Raw genomic sequence first — 23,562 nt, forward strand, 5'->3', positions numbered from 1 at the left:
AATGTCCTGTCATGTGCAGGTGTAGATGTGGTCCCTGTCCAAATAAAGTGCTCAATTTTTTCTGAAGACAAAAAATTGTTCTCACAATTGTAATAAGAAAGATTAGTCCTGTAAACAGTACAATTGCATATAAAACAGTCTGTACAGGATCTTCAGGTGATTTACCTGGCATTGCTAGTGAGTAATCAACTGTATCTGTGACTGAATGGAAAAGCTGGGCCTGAGAAGCCTTCTTGAGCTGGTAAAGGAAGCCTGCCAATGCCGTCAAGTTTAACTTGTCAGCAGCATCTTCAAAAAGCCTGTAGGTAAAGAACAGAATCTAATGAAAAATTCATGAGATGCAGACTTAAATTTGTATGTAAGAGGAAAACTCCTGTCTGTTTGTGGCTTCTATACATTAGCTCTTGTGACACATTGGTTATTGAGGGCTTTTTCATTTATACAGTGCCGCAGCAACACTTTGATCTAGAAGCTTTATTAATGGGAGGGGGGAAAGCAGGTTGCTATGGGATCAACCAGAACCCTTTCAAGATTCAACTACAGTGCTAAAACAGAAAGTGACTTTTTCAAATTACATTAATGCTATAAACCAGTCATGAACCAGTAATCAAAAAACCAGTTGAAACATGCCTCGCCCTCACAACATATATCATCATAACTTCACTGACTTTAGGGTTACACCAGTTTGCTCCATCTGAAGTTATCAACCCTGACTTGAAAAATAAATTAATCCAAGTCTTAAACCTAAGGTTACTATACCTAAATTGCTAGTTTGGAATATTTTGCTGAATTTGGCTGGGGTAGAGTCAAATTTTTTAACAGTGGCTAGTATGGGGTATGTTTTGGCTAAGAGTGACAAATACAAGCAAGAGTTGTTATTTTCAGCTGCAATGGGTTCCTAATATTTAACAGTTAAAATCTGTACACATAAAACAGTAAGTGTGGTTACATTGGAGGGAAGCTCCACAGAGATTACAGTGAAATTTCATATGGTGCAAACAGAAAAAAATTGATAAAATTATAATTTTCTGTCATTCCTTTTCATGAAAACTTTCTATAGTCCTAAGAAATAAGGGATTAAATCCTACCAAACATTTGCACTTAAGTAAAAGGGTAGAAATGAAACCAGCACCATTAAAATTACAGCATTGCTGTTCTCTAATCCTCAGAACCAAGCTGTATTGTAAGCTTCCTAAATAAAAGGTATTTTTTTGCCGGGAGTCAAATTTCTACAAGCAGTTTATTCAGTACTTTTAGCTCTGAATTTACACATAACACCTTACTATGGGCAGAGATCAAGATTAAAAATGTCAGTTGGATCGAAAAGGTAATTGCAAGGATGCAAATCCGGGAATTTTTCAGCTGTAGCCTGGGCTGCTTAAAAAATAGCAGAAATAATATCAGTTGGCAGACCATGATGAAAGTACATTTAAGACAGCCATTCTGTGACCATACTTGGTTCCCTGGCTGCTCTGGACACACTGGGGAAGCCTGCTGAACTGTCCACACAGCCCTGGCAGAAGCAGCTGCTTTCTGACTGACACTGGTCTTGTCAATCAGTCCCTTCCTGTCAGGACAAGACAACCCTTTATCTTGCTTAACTGAATACAACATACCAATTTACATGCAAGAAATAAATCCACCACTCTTGGATGCATTTGATTTGCTTGGCACATTCACTGCTGTGCACAGACACACTCAGCTCAGTACCTGCAGGTACTGCAGAGATGAAAAACCCCCAGGTCTTTTAGAAACTGCTGGTTGTGACAAACACTCAGCTCTCTCGTGAAATTCAACTGAAGCAAGTGGCTGAAATGATCAAAGATTAGACCCACTGCAGCACAAAAAGGGCCACTTTGGTACTGCTTTGGGAACAAGGATTCTGACAGCAGTGCTTTTACCTGTCAGCCTGTGTGGAGAGCGTGAGAACAGCCTTGGCAGCACTGGTACCACACAGCAGACTGCCTCCACGGAAGTCAAAAGCTCTGCCCTTACTGCTGTCCTTGATGAGATCCTGGATAGAAACTGGCTGAATGACAGGGTGGCTGCTGAGGGTGGTCTCTTGCTCGGGGGTCAGTGCCTGAGGAGCCTCCCCAGGCTCAGAGTCTGGGTGCTGCCCTCCAGGTGCTTGCTGGGACTGGGTGATGGTAAGGGAGGGCTGGGCAGCACCATCACTGAAGTGGGTGTGCTCCAGCGTGCTGATGTACTCACACACCCTGGCAACACACAGGAGAAGCAAAAAATTAGTAACACCCCAAAACAACTCCTCTGTGCACTAATCACAGGATATTTCCCTCAAACCATAAACAGATGCTTTCTAACTCTCAAACTACACAGAGATAACCTTTCTTCTTACACATAGATAACCTTTCTTCTTTGGCCTCCCCTGTGCCCAGACAGCAAATAGTTTGGTGGAGGTGCCTGAAAAGCCCATTTAGGTTCCGGGGTCTACCACAGGCTTCTGGTAACTTTGAAGTTTCTAAGCATTTTGTCCCTGTGTAGCAGTGGAAAACAGCACAATCTTTTCTTTTAGAGATACTGGCAGTTAATTCACTTTGACACTGTTTATACAGAACATTCAGAGATTGCAAAGCCCTTTTTCTCAGTCCCTTACTTTCAGGCAACATGGCCTGAATTCTGGCTATTTTGGGAAAGCTGGTGAGTACCTGAATACATGAGGCCAACAGTCCTGATTATGGCTTCCCATCTCCAGACCCACATTAAGGACTGCATCCATACACAAAACATGAGCAGTGTGCAGGCAGACTCCCTGCACTTTCCCCATCTGTTCCAGTTTCTGCTCCACTTTCTGTTTCACTGTAGCATAAAAAAAATTAAATAAAATTAGCTTCTTCAGCTTTTAATCAAACACTGGTTTGTATACAGGGTGATGGCAAAGGATTAGAGTCTGAAATATATAAAAGAACATGAATTTCAGGCAAAAAAAACCCCCAAAATAACCAAATCAGAAAACCCATTTCTTCCTAATAAACCTAAGGTAGCTTTAAAGCTAAAATCCTTTTTTGGCTGATCCTATATACGTGAAAAAAGTATGAAAAAGTGAAAATCAATGCTAGATTGTCACCCTCCACCCCCAAATTCACATCCCGTTGCCCACAGAACAGTTGCAGATTGCCAGTGATATTCTCTTCAGAGATGGCTGACTGGATATTTATTTTTACCAAAATCTCCTTTGCTATGGAAAAAAAATAGCATTCATATGAACTTCATATGTATTCCCATACAAAAAAAATCACCAAAAAGCTCTTGTCAAAGTAAAACTAATCTTTATTTGAGCTACAACCATTTGGACCTATTTATTTTTTCTGAGAATCCCTGAAAAGCCTCATTTTCATGCCGCATTGGAATAGAAACAAGTTTTGAAGCTTTTCAAGCTTTCACAGAACTGATCCGTTTGCCTCTGGCCACTGCTGCTGCCTCCTCTTTGATTCAGCATAGTCCGGCCAACTCACTTCAGCCATGTCCAGCAGAGCAGTCAAAAGCTTGTTTAAGCTCAGGCTTTTTCAGTTTTGTTTTCTCTACTAAGACACCAAATTTAAGTACCAAACAGGGTCATTTGTGCAACACTGTCTTTTGTTATGGGCTTCTTGCCATTAGAAAGCAGACATAAACAGAGAAATTTTGTGTACTTCTTCAAATAGTCACTGGAGACTACCACTGGGTTTGAAATGGTGGTATAGAGATGCAGAACTTTTTATGTGCTAAAAAGGCACAATTTTTTATTCCATTTTAATCTAACATGATTCAGAAACAGTTTTAAATATCTGAAGATTATGACAAAAGGTAATCAAGGATATATAAACCACACAGGGACAGTGATGCAAACTCAGCTTACATTACCACCCAGCACACAAAAATCCCCAAATAAGCTGCTTCTCTGATGCTCTCTGGTTGTACTAGCATCACAAGGCTTAAAAAGCACACATTGAAAAATGCTGCTGGCTTATGCATTGTTCCACTGATTTAAGTTCCATATAGAATATAATTAGTGGGACATAATGTTAAGAACTTAAGACAGCAGGCATGTACTGAAGACACACATCCCATGTGCCTACAAGCAAGTGGTGTACAGCAGAACAACAGAGGGAAATGCCACTACGTGTGGCAAAGTGCTTTCCAGTTGCAGCTTCACGGGCCATGTAAGATGGGGTAGGTAATTTAATTATTTAGTTACCTTGAGCTATAGCATCACTGGGTTCTTGGATTTCCTTTTCCTCTTTCTCTTCTTGGACACAGGAGGCCGCAGACATTTGGGCAAGAGCAGATGCACAGTTAGCAGCAACTCCTGTAAAGCAACAACACAGTTACTGTATGACCAACATTTCCTCCCCAGTCCCATACAACCTCAATAAGAGGTAGGGTCAAGAAAAGTTGGCTGGATATGTTTATGCTGTAGGGCACTCTATGTGTATTGCATCCATGCAATAGGAACATCATCCATTGCATAGGAACATCATCCATGTTCCTATGCAAAAGTGGAGCAGGATGCTGCATTTCTTTCTCCCAAATTCCTTTAAGGAAAGTTACCATCCTATTCTATGAGTCTGCCATGACACCCCCCATGCAGCATTACCTAGAGCACAGCTCAGCCGGGCTGCCCTCCTCAGTCCATCCAGGCTCACGCAGATGGAGTCCTTCTCCTTCTGGTTCTGCTCTTTGGCTCCTTCTGCTCCCAGGATGAAGGCCAGCCCCTTGGAGCTGCCTGCCATGCGGCCGGTCAGCGGGGTGGACAAAGTGTCAATCAAGTTCTTCCAACAGCCAATTAAAATGTATCGGGCAAAAGCAACTCCTAGAGAGGAAAAACACTAATACTATTACTACAAGAAAATGGCACAACAGAAGCTTTATCATTAGTGGTAAAAAGCCAAGTCACATTTGTCCTCTGCACGCTGAACTGCCAATTCACATGTACGATATACTGATATACTTTCTTTTTAAATTGTTATTCTACACTGTTTATCTGCATAAGCTGTTGCTACATAACAACCCACTGCTGGATAACACACTCGTACTTATATTACAGTCTTAGTACCTGCAACAACAGAATCATCTGTCTTTCGGTTCTGGGAAAGAGGAGATTGAGCTGAAGCAGATGCCATCAATTGGCCACCAATTGCACTGCTGCCCAAGCCGTCGATGTCTGCCAGAACATTAAAAAACATCAGATTACTATTTGACACACAGATGGCACGAGGAAAGCATGTTTTCCTGGCTCTGTGTTCAACTAAGTACTAACATTCCTGACTTCTCAGGTGTGATTTTTTTGTTACTCTTTTTGGCAGCCTTCTAAAAACACAGGAGAAGCATACCTTGGAATAAACATGAGCTGTGGCACCTGTATTTGCCCAGTATAGCCAATGTTTTGTTGAACAGGGGAGACATCCCACTCTCAAAAGCTGCTCTCCCCTCTCTTTAAGTTACACAATGAACAGAACTTCCAGTAGAGATTTCAAGGTATTACAGTACAGAACTTACCACACACTTAAATCTCTGCATTTCTTAGTGTAATATTTCAAATCTTGCTAAGTCCTTTATTTAGATGTTTTCAGACCTCAGTCTGAGTCCTCAAGATGCATTGGGATCCTATTTCCTAAATGTGATTTTTAGTAGATCTGTGTATGCTCTATCTCCACAAAAGAAACAAAACCCTTTCTCCAACACAACAAAAGAGCAGTTTCTTGCAGAGAGTTTAATGTTAGGTACATCAGGTTGATTTCCTTTCTAACAAGCCCCATCTCCACACCTGAGTATCACTTTTTCCACGTGTTTCTTCCCTCTTACCAGCTCAATAGTTAAAAGTAACACTGACCTCAATACAATAAGCAAAAAACTTTCAGAGCAATGCCCTTTGATCACCACTTACTGGCTCAGCTGAAGCCATTGTTTTCCCTGCATACACTATTTTAATTACAGACACATTAAACCAGACAGTGCATTTTAAATCAATACAGGATCATAGCCATCCTGCTGTCTTTCAGCTGATAAAATTTGATTTTTTTTCCCCTCAAATGAACCTAAGGATTGCTTCTAAGCACTTGTGCTCCAGGTTTTCAGCTTCTCTCTAGTGCCATTTGACATATCCCTGGCATAGCTCAAGCCTGAACCAAGGGGAGACCAATCTGTGGAAGGCTTCCAGGATCAGATGCCACTATTTATATTTGTACTGCACCACAGGCATACTGAAATGGCTTTGCTATGACATCAAGAAAACAGCAGCCTTACTGTTTATCATTAACAAGCATCAACTGTACCAGAAATGAAGCTGACAGAATTAAGAGATGTTTTGGTTCAGTGAACAAAACTACTCTCCCTGTCTCCCAGGGACAGTTTTGATTTTTTTTAAAACCTATGCTTCAAACCCACTCTGATGAGCCAAAACAAACACTTAAATACCTGCCACAGCTAGGTCTGGCTCCTTCTCTACTGATAATTCCACAAGACACCACATACTGCATGATGACATGCTGTTCTGTATGTAACACAATAAAGCAGCGTGTCATTGTAGCTTGTTTTAGACACATTTGGAAGTTAGTCTTGCCACCATAATATTGTACTGACCTGTCAGCATGCTGATAAGGGGAAGGCTGTGCTCTTCAGGGCTTCCCCAGTATCCAGCTTCCCCTAGCATGTTCCTTTCTAGTACCTGGTGGTACAGTTCTTCAACCCACGCCTGGGAAAATACCATCAACACTCCACTGGACTGGACCTGCTTCATGAACTCCTTCTGCAGAGAACCATAAAAGCCAAATGTAAGACAATAGTGTAAGCCCTACAGCATCAGTCCCCACATCTACTTTTGAGTAAGGGATTGCAAAAGAAATTAAGTTATTAAAAGAATCAATGGAGGATTGCAATCTTAGAATTGTTAAGATTGGAAAATATCTTTAAGACCATCAAGTCTAACTGTCAGTACAGCACCATCACCATGTTCACCACTAAACCACATCCTGAAGTGCCATACCTATATGTTTTTTGAATGCTTTCATGGGCAGTCTGTTCTACCTTACGACCTCTTCCATGAAAAGAAATTTCCTAGTATCTAATCGAAACCTTCCCTGGCACAACTTGGGATAATTTCCTCTGGTCCTGTCACTTGTTACCTGGGAGAAGAGGCCTATCCTCACCTCATTACACCCTCCTTCAGGGAGTTGTACACAATGAGGTCTCCTCTGCCTCCTTTCCTCCAGGCTAAACAAAGACAGCTCCCTCAGCCACTCCTCGCAGGACTTGGTCTCTAGACCCTTGATCAGCTTTGTTGCCCTCCTCTGGACTCTTTCCAGGACCTCAATGTGCCTCTTGCACTGGGAGTCCAAAACTGAACTCAGGATTTGAGGTGCAGCCTCACCAGTAGAGGGACAATCCCTGCCCTGGTCCTGCTGGCCACACTATTCCTGATACAGGCCCAGGATGCCATTGGCCTTCTTGGCCACCTGAGCACAGCCGGCTCATGTTCAGTTGGCTCATCAGCACTCCCAGGTGTTTTTTCCCCAGGAAGCTTTCCAGCCACTCTGCCCCAGCCTGTAGTGCCACACTGGGTGCTTGTGACCCAAGGGCAGGATCTGACACTTTACCTTATTGAACCTCATACAACTGGCCATGCCCCATCAGCCCAGCCTGTCCCGATCCGGCTGTGTCTGTCTCTGCAGTGGAGAATGACATGAACATGAACAGTTCTCCCTTCTCCTACTGCAGTTAATGCAAGATGCAAACCAGAATGACAGTTCTTGCACAGTGACAATGGGACAATGGAACAATAGTGTGGAAATCTCTCGCTATTTCCATGAGGTAAGAGTAGGATGTCAAATCCAATTAAAAGAAGTTGTGGCACCTAACACAACAGGCCTGCCCAACAACTGGGCCTTTCTGCATTGAACAGTCACCACAGATGATCTGGTCTCTAATTATTTACAAGAATGATGTCTAAGAATACTTTGGTCATGCTCGGGCCTGTTGTGCACACTGAATCCTCTAGAGAATGTCCTGAGTCACAGATCTGCACTTGATCTGCTGCAGAACACACTAGAACTAAGGATGATGTTAAAACTTCATTTGTTTTTGAGCTTTTATAGATTATAAATTCCCTTACACTAGAAGTTCAGCAATAATTATACATTTTGACACCTTCTACCATTTTTTTCCATATATCACAATTTTTTTGGTTTTTCAGAAAACTCTGTAAAAATGTCTCTAAGGCAACCAAGTTGAAAAACATGGATCCATGACTTCAAAACTATTTTTAAAAAGCCCAAGAAGTGGAGGAATTCCAGGTGTAACAAAAATCATAATTTCACATTACTAAGACCTACTTATTTTTCACTTTAATTTCTCATGTCTTCATCTACAGAAATTCAAATCAAGTATTAGGCAAAAAAAGCCAGTTGCAAGATGAACATATGTTCATGCACATTGTCAAGAGACAATACTTGCTATATCACATGATGCTAATCTATTCTGAAGATAGTTTAACCATCAAAATGACTGTGACCTTAATGACAATCAGTAAGCAGCATTCCTTCCCACCAAATCACAGAGTAATTCAGATGCACGACACTTATCATGCAAGATTCATAAGCAGCTTGGAGAACGCTTCATTTGCAATTACTATTTCTCCACTTAGCAAGCAGCCTGAAGGCTTTATGTGTGGGCTGGTTTATGTGAAAGGAAGCAAAATAAATTTTCATTTTTTAAAAACAATGATCCCATATTCCCCAACTCACCAGCAACACAGGGGCTTGGGCAGGCTTCTTCCTATAGTAATCTGAGTTTGCCAATTTTAGGTTGAGCAGCAAAGTGTAATGTGATACCACGTAGAGACTGTCTGCATTCATCAGAGTCTGGAAGTTGAAATTTAGGTTTCCCTCAAATCCTGGTGAGTGCATCATACCTAACAAAAACACCATGTGAGCTCTCATATTTTACACAGATTTTTCCTGGAAAAAATATCAGAAACTATCCCTAGCATTTTGGCAGCAACAGATTGCTAGAATAGTTAATGAATCATCAGTAGAAATTACTCTACTAAGCATACTAGAGTAGGGAATAGAAAAATAAGTAGTTCATCTAGAATGCAAGACACTCTGAACACTCCAGTCACAGTCCAGCAAAACAACATGCTAAATTTGAAATAAGCAAGGAGCACCGGCATTTATTGGAATAAGTGTCATGCGTAAAGCAAAGGGCAGGATACATCTGCAATGCTAACTGGAAAAGTGAGGTGAAAAGGAGCAGACCCAAAGCCTGTGTACTTACATGAAAATACACTGCACCAAATGGTGCTAATGAGATTAACAGCCCTTTTAACCCCCCAGTAAACCCGTTCTGGCAAAGTCATTTGCTGGATGGGGACTGGAGTGGTCCACACCTTGCAAGATCAGACCGTAATCATCATTCTCTCCATGGCCTAGAGGTATGTGGACAAATACCTGGGGCCAAGCTGGCTGGAACTAGTTACAACTCCAAGATCTATTCATTTCATACAAGGCCTACTTTCTAAATTGCTGAGCACTTGCACTTCTGTCAGACCCAGAAACCACCAGTAAAGTACTCACTAGTCCTGAAAACACTATTTGTATGAAGCCTACAACCATGCTCAGTGGCACAATCCCTTCTTCCCATGGATGTCAAATAGCTGACCTACTGGCAGAAAAATATCAATCAAGTATGAGCAACACCTAATTGAATCCCCATGATCTGTAGTCTGAACCATGAAAAAAACAGAAATACCAGATCCACCCACATAATTCACAATATTTCATGATTTTCACATCAACTGTGAAATCCATTCATATAATGTCAATTAGGGAAGATTAAGAAGTCAGCTTTATCCTAAAGGAATGTTTGAAATTGAACAAAAACCAGCTTCCAAGGTTAGTTACATGATGAAGCAAAGCTGTGTCATTCGTTATAATGGCTGTAGTGGTTTACTGTGAATATATTCCTCCCACCATAAAGCTCATACCTCTTCTTAGACAAAATACAACAAACCATTAACAGTAAAAAAAAATAAAAAATCCACACACAGAAAAGAAGCAAATGTTTTTCTTGCCTCGTGAGAGTTTGAAAGCTCTGTGCTGCTGCCTTCTCGGACTTTCCACTGTCGTCACTTTGGGGGCGTGGATAAGGTGAGTAACTGTTTGAGGGTGGATTTAGAAAGAGAGTAACTGTTCCAGGGTGGGTCTAAAAAATGAATATCTGTTCAAGGGAGCAACCTTTGTGGAAGAAGGGTGATAGTGTTGGCCACAAACCATACCCACACAGGCTGGCATTGCTTGGGGTAGATTTCTCATGGTGAATGTCAACAGAATGTCAACTTTACCTAGTACCAAAACTGCAACCATGTGCTTGAAAGTACTCTGTGAGTATTCCAGTGATTTCTTCATCACTGAAAACAAAGATGCATCTTAACACTCTGTTGGATGGAGGATCATGATATTGATGTAGATATCTCATCTCCCACTGTTTTTTTGTCTTATCTCTCTAGGATATGTAGCTCAGTCACTAGAACCTGCTAGAGTAATAAAAACCTCAAGGCAGAGATGTAAGTAAAAAAAAAAAAAAAAAAAAAACAAACCAACAAAACCCCACCAAAAACCACAACAAAAAAACCCCACAGAAAAACCCCAACCAAACAAAAAAGCCCAGTTTATTTTGCACTAAAATGTTTTTAAAAATGTGCAACCTCCTATACAAGATTATAATTAAAAAGGAAAGTGTAGAAGTGCACAGAAAAGGGGATACTCCATTGAGGGCATGTATTTGAGCACTAAAAAGTGTTGGGGAAAAATATGTTCCTTAACTTCCTCTAAAGTATGGGAAAACAAACAACTGCATTTATGAGATGCTGAGATCACCGAAACAGAAGATAAAATGATACTCACCAGCATAAAAACCTTCTCTCTAAAAGGTATGGAATAAAAACTGAAGATGGGCTAACTTATTCCTAACTTTAGAGTAAACCAACTTACTTGCAAATTTTAATTTCATTACAACTCTGCTTAGCTGACTACACCTTTTCCACGCTTATCTCAGCAGTGCCTTAAATTCCTAACTCCATCCATTGCCTTTCAATCCTATGAAAACATCCTAATCTTGCAATGCTATCTATATAAGGACCAGGCTTGAAAGAAAGAATACTGAATTGTATTATTCTTCCAAAGTGTAACAAAAATCAAAAAATGAAACAAAGCAGTTATACAAGGTCTCCCAGAAACACAAAAATGCTGCTTCTATACTGACTGGTCTCAGAACTGCATCTATGTCTTTTCTCAACTCAAATCTTATCCAACTCTCAAATTTCCCCATGTATTCTTCAAGAATTATACATGAATAAATATTGTATATACAATGAATGGGATCAATCCCTCTAGCTTCATCACCTAATCCGTGCCTTGACCAGCTGGTGCTAATGAAGGACTCCTAAAGTAAGGACCTACACGTTGCTTATAGAGGCAGATCAAACTGGTGTCTCAGAAGCTCTCCAGGGGACTTCTTGCCCCCTGACATTTGTTCCAACTTTCCTAAGTCTCTCTCTCTAGAGGTTTTCAAACTCATGGCTGTCTCACCTACACAGGAGCACAAGTTCTCATCTCAGGAGGACTAATGGACATTTGCTTAAGATCTGAGGTACAAGTTAAGGGACTGTTTCAGCTGGATTGAGTCTCATTCCAGGTGTCCAACTGAAACAGGAATCACCTAGATCTCACAAAAGCATAAAAGTATAACCCTGCAACAACCACAACTTCATGAAAACTCCAGGATACCTCTTTCAGGCTGTCTTAATACAGTGACTTGCTACTCCACTTTTCCATGATTCCTTACTTAATGGTGTCTTTTACAAGTACTTCACAAAATCCATCTAGAAACATGGTGTACATTTTTAATACACAGATTTAGTCACAGGGGTGGTTTTCTTAGAAAAGTGAACGGTCTCCCTCAACAATCTTAAGTCTAAGACTATGTATATTTTTAAGATATACAAACCACAAATAATGGATTTAATGCAAAAATTGAGTTATATTCTTTCATTTTTCTCACTGCATTACTCATACTGAATGCCAAGAAAAGCTATGTTTAGCCTTAAAATCTAGAATTCTCCTAAGTCCACATCTTCTAAAGCTTTAAAAGCACTCTATAAAGACTTTACAGACAAAAGGGAAAAGAATTGGCATACTCATTCATGCAAAAAGAAACAGGTGCACAAGGGTTTGAACTAGAGGTCTAGTTCATCATAACCTCAAGATTACCCTTCTCCAGGAAAAAAGAAATACCTGTGACAGAAAGGGTGCTCTTAAGCCCCTCAATTAGGAAAATAGTTAACCTTAGTGCCTCTTTTAAGGTATTTCCTTTCTATGATATAAAATAGCAAATGTTTCTTAAGAGTACGATTTATGATCTTCCTGAGTCAAGGTTTATTTGGGTAGCATTTAAACAGGATATCGGGAATATCATCTTATTCACCCAGCTTCATATCTAAATTATGCTGTATGATGATGGGAAGAGTCCCTCCTTCTGGCTCTGCATGAGTGTATGAGAGAGCACAAATGAATGAAGCAATGATTAGGAAATGAGCAATAAAAAGGCAAATGCAGTAAAATAAGTTAAATAAACAGACACATATTTTAGCAAACATTTCCATTTTGGCCACTGTCAGGAAAGTGAAACCATTCTAAAAATATGTATTTACAAACATTTTAAATATGCTATCAACAGGACAAACTAGCCTTTGCATGACTTTTTTTTGTTTGTTTGACAGGTCAAGATCCCAAATGTTCTAATAATGAAAAAACTGAAGATATTTAACCTCTTAGAAGGCAAGATCTTAATTTTTCTCTTGGTCTGGGCTTTGAGCTTTGCACTTACTGTCATATTAGACAGCAGCATTAAGAAAAACAAGAGTGAAGACATACTCTCCTCTTTCCCTATCTTTTCTAGAGCTTACTGCTGTGGAATTGTTACCACCCGCTTTGTGAAGCTGGCATTACTAATAATATCAGCGCAGTGATGTACTAAGCTGCTTGTACCTCATTACAAACAGATGATGGTACTTCCCACACCCCTCTCAAGCTAAGGGGCAACCCGACCTCTCTTTAGTGACCCCATGTGCAAAGCTTCTCAACAGAGCTTCACAAACCTGCAAAGAGGTATCCTGCTACAACATACTCCATTTCTTTATTGATTCAGGACATAATCCAGAGCCTGTTAAGAGTCAATGGATTTACCTCCCTGATCAGTGCCTGCATACTCAATTTGCTTTGCCTTAAATGAAGTATGTTCCTGTGAAGGAATGTATGGTGTAAAGCCCAAACCTCCTCATTTTGGGTATGCTCTCTGAAGATAAAATCCTACAAGGGAATCTGTGTACAGTGCAGTCAGAGTGTGCATGCTCATTAGACAGTAAGTATTTGCTTGCAAACCTGAGCAGAACGTTGAAGAGAAGCTCTGCAGTGCTCCATCCACTTCTTCTATGCTGGGAAGAGCTATAAGCCTAGGAAGAAGCGCTTCAAGTGACTGGATGAAGAGCCGTGCACTGTGTTGGTCTGCTTCTTGGCTCTTCAGTAACTTCAGAGAGAGAGCAGCAGTGCGTAAGGACCTGTGACCTGGGCAATCCCGCGGGGTCTGCTCCTCATCAGCCAGGGAACAATTGTCAGAGCCTATGTCTGAGACATCGGACCTGCCCGAATCCTTTTCTGCTGCCATGGAATACTGATCACATGAATCAAACTCAGTCCTAGAAAGGTCCTGGTCATCTACACTGAAGTTACTTTCACTGTATCTGGATCCATAGGACCGGGTCTTGCAATCAACTGATAAAAAGTTAGTTATATCTGGATAGACTATAGTGTGGCTTCTTTGAACAACATCTGGCTGGTCAATGGTTTCTGACTCTGGTTCTCTGTAATGAACCTCTTTGCTTTCATGTACAGCTGGAGATGGCAGGGAGTTTTTTTGATTTTCTGGATTATCCTCTGGAGTTGTTTGTCCCATATCCCCTTCCAAAGTAGTCTGACCAGTGTCTGTGGTAACGCTAATGCTGATATCAGGACTTTTCTCATTTCCTGATTCCCAGGCAGGGTTTTCTGAGGACAGGATGCGTCTCTGCCACCTGAAGTCAGCATCATTGATCTCCATGGAGTCCCTGCTTGTCTCGGTCCCATCCTTCAATTCTTCCAAGCGCTGGAGCAGCAGCTGGATCTGCTCTTCACTAAGACCCTTCCCTTGGCTCAGCTCATCTAACGCTCCAAGCAGGGCAAAGACGCAGGACACTGAAGCATAACACGCTTCAATACCACCTTTGATGCACGCCTCCGTCATCCCATCCATGATACTACAATCAACACAGAGTTTATTTAAGTGATGCAACATGTATGGTGAGCATGTCACTGTCATTCAACACCATCTTTCCAAAACCAGGAAAAAAAAAGTGAACTTATCCTTTAAGACTATTCCTGAGAAAGACAATCAGTGTAAGAACAGATTATTAAGTCTACCATGCAAACATGGTCATTCTGTAAAGGGGGTGCCAAGAAGGGAAAGTTACCGCGCACTCAAACCATCATGCACAGCATGTTCTCTCTTACAGTCAAGCATTTAACTAAAAAAAAAATCTCAGCACCCAGCTGAAGTAAATTTAAAGGCCATCTGTATCCTGAAAATGATCTTATCTACAAGATACGATCTTTATGGGAACTGAGAACCCTTCTTGCTCAATGTGACGATATTTAAATTTTCTATGACCTCCTTTGACTTCATCTTGAAAATATACCTCTAAAGAAACACACATTTATTTTACTGCAAGTTTAAGGACATATATTCAAAAATTTTCAGCTGTAAACCAACATATTTGGGAATATTGGCAAACTCAACAAGGTAGTTATCTATGTCTTTCCAAACAGGCCCAGACTGATGACAAACCAAGCAAGAGCTTTTACACCTTTTCCATTCTCAGATCTTATTTAACCAGGCAGATACCCTGGCTCATACTGGGTATGCTCCTGAACTGCTTAAGGGCTCTGTGTGCACAGGTTTAAGACAGAAGAGGCTAAAGGAGGAAACAAAGCGTACAGCTTGAGAAGATCCAGATGGGACTTTCTTTTAGAAATAGACCTCTTCTTGGATTCTGACTCAGAAGAGCAGGGCCCTGCCAAATCACAAAGCTGCCGAGGGCTGCCAAGTATCTGAAAGGAAAGGAAACAGAAGTAAGTAGAAGATTATCTAAGCATTATTTAAATACAATAAATAAGTCATAATTCTATCAAGTCCAAGGTAGCACTACTGTAATTTCTTGCAGCAAATGAAAATGACACAGTGATGTTCTATTTATTAAAGCTGCCTTTCCTCTTTTTAGACACAGAAAAACAAGTAAAGGAGAATATTCAGCAAGAATCACATTTAGAATGTTCTCCAATGCTTTACATTTTTGACTAATTTTTTCAGCTGATACTGCACACAAGACAATTTTTATGCCTACATTAATTATTTTTTTATTATAGTTTATACCAAAGGAAAGCTCTCTCCTCAGCCACCTAGTTACGTAATTATGGAGTCATGCAAAGATAGGCAAAGTGATTCCTTCATACTCAACCTGCTAAGTGGCACATTGTTAATGCCCAGCAGGAAATACAAACAAGCATATATTAATAACCCTAAGAAGCAACAGGTATGTCCTGCACAAAACAACATTAGACTAAGCTTTTCCTAAAACTTCAGTTATCATCTTGCTATGGTTTAAAAATAGAGAAAGACAGTGACAGAATGACTCCTAGTTTAGACAGGAACCAAGTGGGTGGCTGTGTGGTGTTAAGAGAGATTTTTTAGAGATAGAACAGCCTAGGTATGCACAAGCTAGATGAAAAATTCTCTAGGAGATACCACTGTTCCTACAAAGTACATAAATTTCCTTTTTTTCCACAATATGAGAAGAAAGGTGCCCATGTGGAATAGAAAAGTCCCTAATTTCAGCTAGTGCTGAAACAAGTCTCCCAGTGTTCCACTTCTAGAGCTTTCAGAGACGCTGGGCAAGAGGCCAGAATGGACTGGTCTTGAAATAACTTCTTAAGCCACTGGCAGCTTTCTTGTATCTATTAAAAAAAATCCAAGAAACTGGATTTCAAAAACCGGGCATGTTATCAAAGCATATATTCACCTTCATGCCTGGAAACCACACTGTGAGGATGTGTCTGGGGAAAGATGCCAAAGAAGTTACAAACTGGATCATTATGCTCTATCTCACGCAAAAGAGCAGTTGTGACTCAGTGACAGGATCTGCTCCGTGCAGCACCACAGCACGAGCACTGACTGAGCTGCCACAGTAGCTTGTATTATGGAGACAAATACAGCTATTACAATTGCATCAAACTATCTGTCAGAGTGGTGCTGATGTACCAGCTGGGCTCAGAAAGGACAATTTCAACATCCCTAGGTGGGAAGGTTTGAAATGCATTGGTGTGCAAGTATCAGCAAAACTTACTGTTAAATAAACACTTTGTTTTACATGCCTGGGTTTGCACATGTGATTGTCCTACCTCTTTCATAATTTTGATGGCTTCTACTCGATGTTGAGGTGGTGGGTAAAGCAACATCCTGTGATACAGAGACTGTAGCACAGGCTTCATGGATTCCACTGACCCCACCAGTCGAACCAGCTCTGCTGCAATGTAATATATGGTCCGTGCAACGGGCCCACTAAGGGCAGGTGCTGTGGAAGAACAACCTGAACCCCGGCCATGATCAGAGATCCCTGAGGAAGGTGAATCAGCCTCAAGGCAGATGCTGCTGTGCGCAGAGGTGATAGTTTTATCATGGATTGGATTTCCCAGGATTACTATTAGGGCTGGACACAGTTGCTTCCTGAGAAAGAGAAACGCAGCAGATGGTAACTGGAAAAAAAATACTCTTACAAGAACAGATTGAAAATAGCCCATGGTTAAATGAGATACACACTCTTGTTTTAATGATCAGTCAAACAGCAGTGGTTAGATAGAAAAACAAATTATGCCAGACTTCTTTCATCTCTCAAGCATCAGCATGCTAGTCCGTATGGAAAGACCTCTGTGTGCTGTAGAAACATAGTAGCAATTTTGCAAGTTCATGTTGCTGCAGAGTGCTGTCCCTTTGCAGGACAGCATGCCTGCCTCTTTCACCAGCTGCAGCCCATCACGAAGTAGCAATTCTAGGCTTCCACTGCTCAGTGTCTCTTTTTCAATTCACCTTGGGAGCTTTAAAAAACCTGACTAAACAAGAACTAATCTATGTTAACTAGAAGGCTGAATGTTCCATCACTGAACTGCCCATGCATTATTTTAGTAAGCACCCTTAGTTGTGAGCCTCTGCTTGGCTGTCTTTTGAGAACATAATGAAAGCCCTGTACAATAACTCACAGTGTGCACTATACTACACATATGCCACTATACAGTAAATACCCATCCTTCCTTCAACTGTCTAACACTCGTGTTAAGTGATTCAACACCAGCAGATCACTCCTCTGTGGAACCAAAGCCAGCTTAGCAGTTTGCTCCATTAGCTGCCATCTAAGCTTTGCACTCACACACTTGACATTTTACTTCAGTCTGCAAGACCTTAATTTAAGAAGTCAAGTGCTGCATGACAATGAGTCCCAAATCTGGTTTTCATCCACGTCTCAGAGGTTCAAGCAAGTACCTAGAGCAAGCACCCAATTACAAGTAACAATTCATAAAACACATCCTCATAGGTAACTACATTTTATTTTCTCAAGGTTTCATGCAGTCTAGAATTTTCATTGCTTCTCTTAAAAAGATATCTGAAACAGCTCAGCTTCCCCAAGTCACAGAAAGAAAACCAGCTTTTAATAGGACATCAGATAATGACTTTGAATCTGCTTATTCCATTTATTTCTCCGATCAAGTTCATTTCAAAACATAACAATTCACTGCTTAAGAAATATGCCTGTCTCAAAGCAGGCATAATCACAGGTTGCAACAACAATATATTCCTCACACATCTTAGTCCTGTCAAAGTGTTTCTGTAGCAAAATATGGAGAACACTGTCAGCACACAGAGCTAAATCTTCTCTGTCTGCTCCCTTCTTTATCCTCTTTGGGAATTGACTACAAAGTGCCCGTCAGGGTGAAAGCTGTGTGCATGTAGGCAACAGCTCCTTAAAGAGTAATGACAGCTACCAGTTTGCATCACAACCTCACCAGACAGGTAATGTCTTACCTTAGTGCGTACTAAATGTTCAAAATGATGTTTGCAGTTTAAACTGTTTCATATGTTCCTAGTGTTTTGGGGGTTTTTTGCCCCACTGAAGCAGGTAGCTGAAGCATGCATGTTCATTCCTTGGCAACAGTGCAGATTAAGAAGTCCCACCCCTGATGGCTTGCCCTCATGGTACACAGTTACAGATACAAACACCTGTAGATCTGCAGCATAAGCTGGATCGTCAAAAGCATGTAAATTGAAAATAAAACAGAAAGTGTTCTCTTTTAACTGAGATCATTTCAGTGACCTTACTTACAGAATGGCCCCACAGTCTGTCACATAAGCAGAAAAAAATGGGTTGGGTGAAATTCCAAGGCAGAAAATTCTGAAGTGAATCTGCCATGAGAGAGAGTTCAACTCTTATGTTAGACCTCAGAGAGGCCTCAGCACTGGGTCCTTGTGCAACACTGCCAAGTGTTACCAGTGTGAACACCTGCCAGTCTTGTAGCCACTGATGTTCCTAGGACAGCAGGGGTGTTATGGGCACCTCTACATATTCCATCCTTAGAATTGGGCCCAAGTCAATCACTTCCATTTCAAAAATTACAGGGTAAAACCACAAAAAATACATTTGTCATTAACAGTCACATATATCTTTCCTTAATACAATCACCTGACAAGGTCAAAAGATGGGTACAGACTGCAAAGAACTGCATATTAGTTACATTCTTGCTTTATTACTATGATTCAATTATCCACAGGCTATAAAAACCCCACTATTTCAATCACAAGGAAAGCAGGATTATTTCAGGTGCTTTGATGTGATGGTATCAATTTAGAGGCAGATATGAACGCCAAAGATATCAAGCCTTCCTGATGAAGTGTATTAAAAGGGAGAATTTCTTGATAAAATAGAAGCAACATTAAGACTATTTAGCCTCAAACCTTACATAACAATGCAGGTCATAATAAGCATTTCTGGTCACCAGCACATATTTGACATTAATTTTGCTTATCTTCCTGCATTATTGTATCAGAACATTAAGAATCTCAAGAGTACCCTCCTACAACAAGCAGAGCATCTCTGTGTTCAATGCCACACACAAATCCAAGCTAGTGCAGAAAGCATAAGAGGTTTTCTGTTCTGGCTAAATCCATTAGACCTCATTACAGTGATAATTCACTACCAGGATTTAATGTGGTAGCTGAGCAGGCAGTCCTAACCAATTTTATATGAGGCATAGAAAGAACTGATGGTAGGTTAACAGTAAGCTCTGCTCACACCTGGAGACTTTTTGCAGGTTTTTTTGCAAGGCTAGGGGGAACAGGTCCTTTTACATTTACAAAATGAGTATGTGCATTAGTCTTCAGATGTACTCACCATATTAGATCAGTGAATCCTTTGTGCTGGTGCATGGTGGGGGAGGAGCTGTTCAGCATGGAGAGGATACACTCCAAGTAAAGAAGCTGAAGTTGACGATTGTCACTGGCAAAGAAAAGATGCCATTCACTTCACATTAAAACAGACTTCTTAATTTTCTAAAATAACCACATTAGTTCACTTGAAAATTATACCATAATTTACAGTAGTGATTCATTTGGCTTCTTTCTATCAATTTACAATGGTGTGATCACCTGCATCATCCCACTTATTTGTACTGATCACATGCAGTGATCTACTACATTTTAAAAAAGAGTGAAAAAATAGGAAGAATAAAACCCAAGTAACTACTCAAATTCAGTCTACAATCTTGGGAAGGAACCTCAAACAGAGGAAAAGGAGAAAATAGAACATTTTGGAATATTGGATAGTTTCTTCAGGCAATCTGAAGCATGTTTAGGCTACTCTCTTCTGGTTTTGTTTTTTCTTTCTTGGTGACAGCCACAATGGTCAAAAGTTAATGCCTCCAAGCAGAAAGTCACACAATAACATGGCTACCTTTCAGGGCCTTGCCAGTAACTCTGTCAGAACCATAAACTCAAAGAAACCCTAATGAGAAAGAATATTAAAGAACTTGTGGACACCTGGGACTGATAAACTTGTAACGTGCACTGTGCCTGCCCCTACTCTTATCATCAGCTGTGGGATCCAGAAGACAAGCAAGGCTGAGGTCTGCCTTACAAAAGGAGCACTCCATTGCAAGTGTACTCATAGTTTGGTTTTCACTCCTAAGTAAACCAGGATTTAATAACTCTCTTTTGGTCAGAAATGAGAGCTGGAGGAATGTACTTTCTGATACATGATTGTAGGTCAAGGAAGCTGTGAAGAATGGATTTATCTGAATCTAAATTAAGGAGTGAGAAATATCTGTTCTTCTGTCACTGCCTGAGTTCCTTTTGTTCACATACATGAATTTACATCCAAGTACAACAATACACATTTCATGTGCCATGGAGAAAACACTGAATCCTGAGGGTCAAAGCTGGATTTCGAACTCTATGCTATGGAGGGTTGAGAACTGCTGGCTTCTTATATATCCTCACAACAGTCCACTCCTATTGGGAAAGAAATATGCATTCCAGGTACAGATGCCTTCTTTCCCAACAGCATTTCTAACAATGAGTCTTAATGCAGATGATCATCACCTCGCAGTTGACAACTGCACGGCCATGCACAGGGCATCCCTGCACTCTTGATTTTATTTTCCCAGATGCTGACACTGATTAAATAATGCTAAGTAAGGCATTCCTCTGTAATCCTGCTGTTGTTAGAGAGACTCATGGGAAGAAAGTCTGCAAAAGAACTGCACAGAGATGCCTGTGCTATCTTTGCCTCTCGCAGTTTCTGAAAATTGTACAGCACATAACACACTTAACTGTCCATAACAATGACATTTTAGAAGTTATGATCACACATTTTCAAGTAGGTAGAGTGTATGATATTCCTAAATTGGAGGAATTCTTTGACAGCACAAATTACTTCAATTGGATAAAGGCTGCCTAAGAAGGATAGATTTATTAATTCTGAATATAGTATCTGTTAGGTTTTTCCATGGCTCTTGTAATTGTTACTCTATGATGGTTCTTCCAGCCAGAAAACAAAACTTCTCCTTGGATTATTAGTATTTTGTATTAGTATTTTGCTGTTGTATGGAAGTTACCTATAGATTAGATTTACTGGAAGCTCTGTAAAGCTGAACAGTGCCAAAAGAAGCAAATTAGCTCCTCATTTCAAGTGAGGATTAAATTAATGCATCATGAACAACACTTTCTCTAGTAAACACTTCATTTAAGCACAGCTTTGCTCCATAATTCCAGAACTACAACCGCACAATCTCATGCATCAGTGAAACTCTCAACCTCCAGGTAATAAATTGTAATTATAAACTTAAATAACTCACTTTATGACAGCCTGGAGCTTCTCACAGAGCACAGTGAGGACAGATACAACATCATCACAAAGAGACTCAGCTGAAGTACCTCCAAAAAGGACAAAGATCAGAGGCATTATATATGAGCAGCTGGATAACAACATCAATTAACTGCATGGGTTTTCAGAGCTGGTCAGAGCTTCTAAACAAGAAGCAGGGCTACCAAAATTAATAGATTAGATGCAGTAGGAAAAGTGCTAGATTGGAAAGTGATTGCCACAAAATGCAAAAGCAGCAGTATTAAACCCAGAGAGAGCACTAATTGCTTACATGCATTTACAGAAGGTTAGCTGAAATCAAATTCAGATAATAAAATAAGTATATAATTAAATAATAAAAAAGACTGGCCCCAGTTTTTTATATGGGAGCCAATTTCTCTATCTCTCCCTGCAGTTTCTCTCTCTTACACATTTTCTGATGTCTGACCAACTTCTGATCTTATAAAAAAATGCTTGTGCTATTTAAAGATTTTAGCCTCCATTCACACAAGTTCTACAGAAATCCTGAGTGAAGGTCAAAACCAGAAACTATTTTTCCTACTAGAAGATAGTGAAAGTTAAGCCACAATGGGAATAGAAAAACATTCTCTTGTAAAATAATCACCTGGCAAGTAGTCATTATATAAACAATGTCTTTGGCCTGAAACAGAGTAACGATTGTTTTCAGATTCCACATTCTACTCTGCAAATCTATTTTATTTCAGGAAGTACGGGCACTTACTAAAACTTTTTCCAGACCACTGAAACTCCTCAATTAGAAGTTAGCACCTTGAAACAATAATTTTTTACTATGTTGAGTGCAATGCTGTTACCATGGTCCAAATGAAGACACAACTGGAAATACCAGGAGCTAACAGGGCTATCTCAGTTCTTATCACAGGTAACCAAGAAAGCACCAAACTATAGAGAAGTTACAAAATCCTAAGGGTGCAACTCCCATGACATCAAACAGCACTGTGGTGATAAAAAGAAAGTTAAGAATAAAAAAGCTGGATTGGAAGGAGTCACTAAAAACATATTACAAATACCTTGACTCTTGAATTTCTGCAAGGTGTCAGGATTTTCAACTATCTGTTGAGGAAAGACAAAGGCGGTGTAATTGATGCAAGGGGCAGAGGAACTCTATAGAAGCATTACTTTAACAGCAGAACTTTCTTAAATTCCTCTATGTCCTCTATCTGTTTTGGGCTTTTTGTTAGGGTTTTTAAGTAAGCTTTTTGCTAAACATATTTAAAAATTCCTTTAGATCTGTTTTAACAGTCATTTAGATTAAAGGAAATTGCATCTCATTCAGGTGAAAGTTTTGTAAGTCCTTAAGGGATTTCCTACACCTAGAACAACTCAGTAATAATTAGGCATATAAATTGCATTGAAAATACCTGAGAGAAAAGCATAATTTAGACTTCACAAACTACTTAGAAACCAAAATCAATTGAGTATTAGAGAATTCAGAACACTGACAATGTTAATGTTACAGTACCAACAGAATTAATGGCAGCCAGGAAATGGAAATGACCTCATACATCATTTGGTTCAGCTGTGGTATAGGATTCTTCCTATCGTGCACAACAGGGTCAAGCCAAATTCGCTCAAGCATCAATGACAAAATGTCAGGAACTAAATGTTCTCATATGTTTTTATCTACTCCTCAGCTAAGGAAAGAACTAACAAAAATTGAATTTGCAGATCCATAATGTTTCTGTCTGTTTGTTTGGGGGTTTTTTGGTAAATGCTTTGGCTAGTAAAATGAACCTACTTCGCACCAACAGGAGACAAGTTTACTTAAACGGATTAATTATTTTTGCAGTTGCTCAGCAGGATAAAACCAATCTAGTCTACTAATCGAAAATAAAAGTGATCATCTTAACCCAAAACAGATGTAAGGAAAACAATCTGTACAACCACAGTCCTCAAATTTTCCTAATAAATAGAAACTGACTTTTACAAATAGTACTTCTTTGACAATATGGTATTATAAAAAACAGTACAAACAA

General features: G+C 40.0%; 1 protein-coding gene across 6 annotated transcripts in view; it reads right to left on the reverse strand.

The window, feature by feature from the left end:
* The window catches only part of ARFGEF3 (ARFGEF family member 3), a 93,909-nt gene that overhangs the window by 35,279 nt on the left and 35,068 nt on the right, over nt 1-23,562 (reverse strand). For 4 of the 6 annotated variants that reach the window (XM_038131532.1, XM_038131531.1, XM_038131529.1 and 1 more), the window contains 15 exons: nt 22,597-22,639; nt 21,540-21,618; nt 19,580-19,684; nt 16,542-16,866; nt 15,082-15,194; nt 13,434-14,344; nt 10,067-10,150; nt 8,739-8,905; nt 6,580-6,745; nt 5,054-5,161; nt 4,595-4,810; nt 4,196-4,306; nt 2,667-2,817; nt 1,902-2,216; nt 166-299 (listed from right to left, as the gene is read on the reverse strand). In XM_038131532.1, coding sequence (XP_037987460.1) covers nt 166-299; nt 1,902-2,216; nt 2,667-2,817; nt 4,196-4,306; nt 4,595-4,810; nt 5,054-5,161; nt 6,580-6,745; nt 8,739-8,905; nt 10,067-10,150; nt 13,434-14,344; nt 15,082-15,194; nt 16,542-16,866; nt 19,580-19,684; nt 21,540-21,618; nt 22,597-22,639 — 3,028 coding nt within the window. The remainder of the gene's footprint in view (nt 1-165; nt 300-1,901; nt 2,217-2,666; nt 2,818-4,195; nt 4,307-4,594; nt 4,811-5,053; nt 5,162-6,579; nt 6,746-8,738; nt 8,906-10,066; nt 10,151-13,433; nt 14,345-15,081; nt 15,195-16,541; nt 16,867-19,579; nt 19,685-21,539; nt 21,619-22,596; nt 22,640-23,562) is intronic. The other 2 variants (XM_038131533.1, XM_038131530.1) reach the window with 1 other exon arrangement.

Source organism: Motacilla alba, chromosome 3, assembly GCF_015832195.1.
Source record: "Motacilla alba alba isolate MOTALB_02 chromosome 3, Motacilla_alba_V1.0_pri, whole genome shotgun sequence".
NCBI classification, from domain to species: Eukaryota; Metazoa; Chordata; class Aves; order Passeriformes; family Motacillidae; genus Motacilla; species Motacilla alba.